We start from the raw sequence: 8,052 nt of genomic DNA, 5'->3' as shown, positions 1-8,052 counted from the left end.
AAAAGAGAATATCGAAATCAACCCACACTAGACAAAAGCCAAGCTAAAAAGGTGTGTTTGTGGCATAACAACATATATTAGCTTTTAAGTTGTTTGCTGAATTAATCCCCGTGCATGAAAATATGACTGATGTATTTATTGATTTTAAATCTAAGCCACACGGGCACGCTGTTTGACTTGTCCTGAAAATGTTTGAGGAGACAAATGTCAAAGTAAGTGCAAGGCATGGTTTCATTTTATCACTGTGTAAAATCTTTTCGGGGTGCAATAATATAACGTTAAATGCTCAAATTTGACTCAGAAAAACATGGTTGAACTATGTGCGTAAGGATAATTCACCTGAAAGCAATCTTGTAAACCACTCCCTCCGAGTCATTGTAGGCTATATCACCTGACCCTGTGTCAACAGCAGTCAACAACACAGACGCCATCGTTCCTGTTGTGCTAAAGCAAGGCGAATCAAAGGTGAGGAAGTAACATTATGCCGACTGTGCATTGAGTTATGAATCTAGTTTATGAAAATTGTTCCTTGGTGCTGGCACTGCATGTCTCAAACACCCAATGTTTCATTTAGCGCATCTGATTAGTTAACGTAAAATGTCAGGACTTCGCAATGCCAGCGTACAATCGGCAAGCTAACCAGCTAGCTTATAGCCAGCTAACTGAGATGTCAACCGCAGTAGCAAACAGCTCTGGCGAGTTGAAGGGAAACAACAGTAGAACTATTCCGTTATCTTATGCGGACGAGGGAGGTATTAAATATTTAATGACAGCTAGCTAGCTTGCAACTGCAAAACGGCGTGTTTTTCCTAATCGATGTTACTAGCTAACATTAGTAACGTTAAATCGCTAAGGTTGTTTTGGGACGTTAGCTAACCGATAGATAACTTTAACGTTACCAAAGACATCCGATTTCATGTGCCACAGGTAACGTTAAGTTTCGACCAGGAACTGTTAACGGGGGAAAAAACGCAAGGGAAATGCTAATAATGCTAAAGTCTTCCGATGTTAATGTTTTACGATGTTCGATGGTTACGTTAGTTAACGTTAACGTTAGCTGTTAACTAACGTTTAACCTTCTTTGCAATTCGGTGGCGAAAAGAAGGCTCGTAAATTATCAATCAGCAAAGGAAGACGAAGCAGGCAAGGTAATGTTACCTCACTTCTAAAACACAAAACGTTAGGTTTTTAAATTCAGAGTGACTAACGTTAAGCTGCCTCTGCTCAGACTTTGTATTTAGTTAAATCAAATGTTAACTTTCCGTTATGGCTAACGTTACTAATGGATCGTGATAGTGAACCATGGGCATTTAATCAGGGTAAGTTAGTTACAGATCTTGTGGTCAGTGTTTTAACGAAGGTCATTTAAACCTAGCACTTTTGCAATATAATGCAATAAATGAACAGCTCTGCAAGACACTTCTCGTGAATGTTCTTTTTAATTGGACGCTTTTTCAAAATATGTTTAAGTTTTATGGTCATTGTGGAGGCTATGTGGTGATGTAGACTTTTTTTAAATTAAGCTCGTTAGATGGCGGTTGGACAAAACCTTAAGGACACCCTTCTGTACAGGTCGATACAATTCATCAACGCCACCACATTGTCAAAAATACCATTTCTCTGAAAGAGTTACAACATAAACTGGACATTATAAACTGTGTGAAGGTGGGATTAATTGCAGGGTTTTTGTTTATTAGAGTACCTTAGTTTTAGAAAGGTGCACTATGTAAACTGAGTGTATATATCCCAGAAGATGTGGCACCTGCAGCTTGCTGCAAAGCATCACAAGCATCAAGTAGTAGTTGACTACATTAAGTTTTGTTTGGCTTTTATTTTTTTATACTTTGGTTCTCTTAAACAGTTTTGTTTATTGTTTAATAATAAAGCATTTGTACTCCACTTAACATGTTGTTATGCAGTTGTGGGTTGCTAAAGGTTTGTATGAAAAGTACGGTGTTGTGGTTTGGAATATTCTTGTTATCTGGGCTTACTGCTGTCTGTTTCTAATGGGCCGCTGGCACGCTGAGCTATCTTTGACCACATGTGCTGTGGCTCATGTCCATGGATCCATATCACTATCAGGGAGTAACTCATACTGTATCACCTTATGTCAGAAACTCTCAACTCTCCCTTTCAGGACCACTGGTACATTTGGCTTTCAGCTAATGCATCAGTAGCACTTGAGAGAACATTACAGTTTAGTTGGCTCAGCACTGTGTTGGATCTAGTAATGAAGCTTAATAAGTGATCTCAGTTTCTCAACTTTTGTGGAGCACTTTGTTTACTTAGACACACACAAGTGCTACTGCTTGCTCCAGTGTCAAGTTCATGTGAAAGAGTTCATAGTCCCAAAAATAGTCACTGATACCAAGTCCAGGAAGCAGCATCGTGGCAAGTTTTTAGTGTTTACAGACATAGTCATGTGCGCCCCATCGGTATATCAGACATGCTCACACACCGCCCTGCCAAGCCTTGTTACTTGCCAGATGAAGAGGTCGCAGGCCCCTTTAAAAGGTGTACACTTCATGCCATATCTTGCCATTGGGTGGGGAATAATTGATGCGTTTGTGAGCAAGTTCTTCCTGCCAGCACATCTTAACTATCGTGTAATCCTCTTTGTATCGCAACAGGCAATCCGTGATGGACTCTAGGTCTCGCAGACTTCCATTTTGTCTGTCCGGCTCGAGGTCGTCCTACACATCAAGTCCAACACTTTCCTCCTCATCACTGGGCTCCAGTAGACTGTACAGTAGGGAGACGGTGCTAAATAATGACCGCTTCCCGAGGGCATCGTCTGCTTACAAAGCAGACCTGGACCAACAGGTAGGCTGACGGCACAGACCTCAGACTTATTGCAAAGAAAAAATGTCTAAAGGCTAGGAACCATGCATATATTTGCTGTTTTATATATAGTGTACATCCTGTCTATACATTTGCCTACAACATGTATAATTCAAATTTACTTCCCCACTGCCTCAGTATTCTCTATCCGTCTTGGTGTACTGCATAAAGTGTTTTAGATTCACAGTAGATTCACTTTACATGCTTGGATAAAACGGTCAAGAGCAACAGTAACAACAACAACTGCACTTCTTGGGCCTGAGTCCACATGATCCTACTGTATCTGTGTTTCTATACCACTTGGGGCTTAGTCATGTGCCTTTCTAGTGTATTCCAGGGGGAGGGCCTTCAAGTAAGCTCTTTTCTTGCAGGTTCCACAGTAGCTAACTACATGTGTCAGTGGCGCAACAGCAGACACTTTGGAGGTCTTTTTATAGGGCAGCCTGGATTCTTTGGCCCATGTTGTGTGTATTTCAGTCCTGCTCCTCATCAAGGCCCGTCTCAAAAGATAGTGTTACTGTTGACCTGGGCCCTGTCTGGTTTCTCCTGTACTTTCCAGAAGAGTCCAATATAGTTGCTGGCCGAGTGAAATGGAGAGGATTTGAGGACATCTACAGGCTGAAGTGTATAGCGTTTTCTTCCTTTGAAAATATCAAGGATGGTTTTTGTTTTGCGTTCAGCTGCCTATTCCACACCTGCGCAGTGTGTACCACAGTCGCTCTCGCGTATCAGTGGTAACGTGTTGGGCAGTAATACTGCAATATTACTTTTCGCAGTAAAGGGTAATGTAACGGAATGCTATTTCCTAAACAGTTACTAATCCAAGCAACACTGCGCTACTGAATGCACCAGCCCTGACGTGAATGCGCGACCGTGCTGCAGCTTAGTGGCACCGGACCTTAAGATCAAGTCAGCTGTTCGCCAAAAAGCTAAAGGAAGACTGGTAACAGGGAGAGGTATTTTCAATAGCTGTAAGTAACGTTATTGCCATTACTATGTCATAGTCTAAGATGCAAAGAACATTGTCGTCCGTTGTAAACTTTGTGCGACCAGTAAAAAGCTTTCAACTGCAAACAGTTCTACATACTTAATTAAAACATCAGCCATCACCCCCCCCCCCCCCCCCCCCCTTAACTATTAAGTAATGGGGGGGGGGTCTCAGTATATTTTCCTGCTTTTTAGCCCTTTGACAATCACATACCTGCACATGCTAGCATACAAAATGGGGAACCATTCATCAAAACATTGTTCCATAGCACCATTGGTGGTTGGTTGTGTAGTGTGGTGTGTTTGTTTTTTTTTTTTTGTAACTTTTTTTTTTTTTTTTTTGAAGAGTTCTCGTCTCCTGCGGCCGTCCAGAGACTACAGCAGCTCTGACAGTCTCTCCACCAGCTGGAAGTTGCCGTCTTCACTGACGTCCTCCAGCAGATCTTATGACCGCCCGTGGGCTGAATCCCCTCTCAGCAGCAGGAGCAAACTGGTACTTTGCAGGCAAAACACAGCCTGAAAATGTATTTTAGGGTAGAGATTAGAGGAGTATTTCTGAATGATGTCATTTGAAATGAGAATTTAATATTTAATTTCTGCCTTCATTTTCCTAGACTGATTCTGATGGGAAGTTGGGGATGCGTTCAGTTCTGTTAAACGCCAGTGATGATGGTGATTCTAAAAGAGCCAAACTGTCATACAGCAACAGAGGACTGTACTCAAGAACAGCCAGCACCTCAGTCGCTGGATCCACCTATTCCAGTAATGGGCTCAGCAGTGGCAGAGGTACATAATACCAGCAGCTTGTGGAGGTCATAAGCAAAGCTGTTCTTGAATTTTGAATGTGTATCCTATTGTTCTGATGTGATGAGGACATGAGAGGATCTGACATTAATTCCAACTGCATACAGTTTGTCCAGAGCGCACCCCTGCTACCTGGCTCGAGCTACACATTGCATTTCTTTCTGTTAGTTGACTCACCTGCAATAGAGGCATCTCCGCACCTCAAAACCTTTTGTGTACTCCTTTTGCTGAACAGTTACAGGTGAAAAACAAAATGACCCGCTGGATTCATCGTGGAGGTCATGCCACTTACTCTCACGGCCATCATCTTCTTCCTCAAAGCCGCTGTTGTCCAGGAGAGAGCTAGAGACAAAGAACGAGCCCAGTCTATCAGGTTTGGAAGAAAGAAGGAGGCCTCCTGGATTGACTTCCTCATTGTGTAGGCATATTTTGTGATGTAAACGCACACACAACCTGTCTAAGTGTTTTATTAAACATAAGCCAATCACACACAAGCTGCTCTTCTATTCCCTCATTTCAGATCAGACAGACCGGGTGACCTCCACATATGCACAAGGAGCTCGGCCTAAAGAGACTGCCTACTCTCCATCCTCCACTGCTAGAGAAGGCTCCCTAAATCGCCACCTCTCATCTTCCACATCTCACCGGCCTTCTCCTCTGGTGCGTGACTTCAGCAGCAGAACCCCAGCCCGTTTCTTGAACAGCTCATCCACCCTTCGCTCATCTCAGGAACAAACGGGAAACCTTAAATCCTCCTCGGATATCTCTTCCTCTTACTCCACCCACACCCCCTGGTACACCACTCCCCTTGCCAGACCAGAGGCCTCGCTCCCTCCAAGGCCAGCCCCTGAGGGTGCAGAGCCAGAGGGCCGTCGCTCCACTCGATGCCTGTTGTCCCGTCTCTTTTCACGGCGCTCCAGCCAAGACTCTTCTAGTGGATCTTCCAGTGTTCGCTCCCTTGATGATGACAGTCCATCAACTGGCGGAGAGTCTGTGGACAGTGACGAGGGAGCCAGGATGCCTAGTGTGGAGCCTGAAGCTGGAGGACCAGAGGTATCTTTAGGTAGCCTCAGGAATCGCAGAGCAGACCTCGCCCCTATCCAGGAAAACAACAGCAACGATGGCTATCGCAGTGGCCTGGCTCGGTCCAGAATGGGATTGTGGAGAGAGCCTGGCGTTGGCAGTAGTAATGGCACCAGCAGTGGAGGAGGCACCGGCTCCTCCTGGCTTTCCTCCTCCCTCCGTGGCCGCTGCCCTCCTCTCCTCTCTCGCCTCAGGAGACATGCAAGGAACGGGAGTGCACACTCAACTGCAGGCTTGGAAGAAGGCTACAGCCATCCGCAGCATTTACTGAGAAGGTGGGATAACCTTGAGCATAAAGCATCACAAGATGATGACGACGAGGAGGAAGAAGAAGAAGAAGAGGAAGAAGGAGCAGTTGGTTTAGAGGTCTTTGGCACAGGCCTTCCCTGCAGACGCGAGGATGAAACATTGCCTGAACTCGAAGATGCCTCAGTTGCATTCTCACCACGCCGCAGAGTCGGCATATATGAGAACATTGCAGTTTCTGTGGGTCCAGTGAGCGGTGTTGAGAGCCAACTGGATGTCCAGAAGGAGAAGCCAGTTTCCAGTAGGGATCAAGAGAAGCTGCGCAAGATCAAGGAGAGGTAATGGATTTTGATCTCCCACAGAATATGCATGCTTGTCCTCCTTTTGAAAATGGGAATGTATTAAACATTTTAATTACAAGATTATCAATTTATGCTGTATTAGTAAAAGTACAGTGAAACTGTCGGTCCAAGATGCGTTTAACCTAGCATAGCGTGTTGTTAACCTAGTTCAGTTAGAGGTGCCTTTCAGAACCTCAAACAGATTCATTTACATGTTGCATCTTGTCCATTAACATTTAATAGAAAACAAGACAAAATGAGGCTGTTGCTGTTCCATTTCAGCCCACTTATTCACAAACTGATAATTCAAAATTTAGCAATACACCTTGGACAATATCATAGTCAAAATTGTACTTGTATCACATCAGTTTTATCAGGCTGTACACAAAAAAAAAAACATGTACCCAATGTAGCACGATCTAAGCCTACAATATTATCTTAAATTAATATTGCTGAGGGAAATGGTCTCGGACTTTTTCTACACTAGTTGTCTTCAGTTGGTCAGATAACCAATAACCTTCTTCAGCTAGGCAAAATGCATCTTGGATTGATGGCATAAAGATGCCATTGATATGTATTGTTGTCCACTTCATCAAATACCCTCAAAAATGGTTGTTTAAGTCTTTTAATTTTTTCTTAAGTAAAAGTAGGAAACGGGAGGGACTGTATCAACAGTAGAGCTAAATATCGTCCTTTCCTGCTATAGACTGCTGCTTGAGGACTCTGATGAGGAAGGCGACCTGTGCAGAATCTGCCAGATGGGGGAGGAATCTGCATCCAACCCTCTGATTCAGCCTTGCCGCTGTACAGGAAGCCTGCAATACGTCCACCAGGACTGCATCAAGAGGTGGCTCCGCTCTAAAATTGGCTCAGGTAAATATGAACCTCTTAACATTTGCTGCAGATTCCACCAAAACGACATCTTGTCAACCAAGTCGATGTGTATTATCGTGTTTTTATTTATTTATTATTTTTTTTTTAGGCACAAACCTTGAGGCCATCACAACATGTGAACTGTGCAAGGAGAAACTGCGTTTGAACATAGACAACTTTGACATTCAAGAGTTATACAGGACACACGTGCAAGTGAGTCAGCATTTTACCAAATGAGGAAATGTATTTTGAAGAGTGGCGTTTGTCCTTCCAAAAGAGTTCCAGAGACTATTGGGTTATATCCTTTATTTTGTCAGTAACCTGCTGTATGTGTGTGGGTTATTTATTTTATTTTTTTCTTCAGTCAGAATATGATGAGTTTATCAGCAGTGGTCTCTATCTGGTGGTGCTGCTGCATTTCTGCGAGCAGAGGTTCTCTGATGTTCTGGGAGCAGTCGATGCAGCTGGGGTGAGAACACGCACACTTTCACAAACACACTTAGCACTACAGTTGATCATATCACATTAATCTTTCTGAACTTTGTCTGACTTTCTATTTTTTGCTGTCAGACTGTAGTGTACACAGCGTTCCTGGTTTTTCTAGACGTGTATACTCCTGTTTGCACTTAGCCTTCTTACACAGTGAACCACAAGTCGGTACTAATTTACACGATTTGAAAATGTTTGAAATGCGGTAGAATGCAAATCTTGAAAAGAGAAACATCTTCCCTTTCTCACCCAGTTATTCAACCTGGTGAGAATTCTTCATGAACACATGGACAATCTTGAAAGTATGTTGCTCAATCATCTCTCCTATGCTTATGTGTTTGTTGAAAGGCAGTCCTGATTTGCTGCAAGCGACCTGTCGTCTGCAATT

General features: G+C 43.4%; 1 protein-coding gene across 2 annotated transcripts in view; it reads left to right on the top strand.

The window, feature by feature from the left end:
* The first annotated feature begins 328 nt into the window (after positions 1-328).
* The window catches only part of marchf7 (membrane-associated ring finger (C3HC4) 7), an 8,339-nt gene continuing 615 nt past the window's right edge, over positions 329-8,052 (top strand). Inside the window, exons 1-9 of one of the 2 annotated variants that reach the window (XM_038701495.1) lie at positions 329-465; positions 2,631-2,823; positions 4,175-4,321; positions 4,443-4,614; positions 4,868-5,050; positions 5,153-6,299; positions 7,009-7,175; positions 7,285-7,388; positions 7,540-7,644. In XM_038701495.1, the coding sequence (XP_038557423.1) occupies positions 2,641-2,823; positions 4,175-4,321; positions 4,443-4,614; positions 4,868-5,050; positions 5,153-6,299; positions 7,009-7,175; positions 7,285-7,388; positions 7,540-7,644 (2,208 nt within the window). In that variant the 5' untranslated portion in view covers positions 329-465; positions 2,631-2,640. Of the gene's footprint in view, positions 466-2,630; positions 2,824-4,174; positions 4,322-4,442; positions 4,615-4,867; positions 5,051-5,152; positions 6,300-7,008; positions 7,176-7,284; positions 7,389-7,539; positions 7,645-7,917; positions 7,967-8,052 lie in introns of those variants that run through there. The other variant, XM_038701494.1, reaches the window with a different exon arrangement.

Source organism: Micropterus salmoides, unplaced genomic scaffold (assembly GCF_014851395.1).
Source record: "Micropterus salmoides isolate LMB-PRFRI ecotype aquatic unplaced genomic scaffold, ASM1485139v1 Ms_hic_scaffold_6, whole genome shotgun sequence".
NCBI lineage: Eukaryota > Metazoa > Chordata > Actinopteri > Centrarchiformes > Centrarchidae > Micropterus > Micropterus salmoides.
The sequence above is the reverse complement of the archived record's forward strand: the minus strand, read 5'-3'. Positions and strand labels throughout refer to the sequence as shown.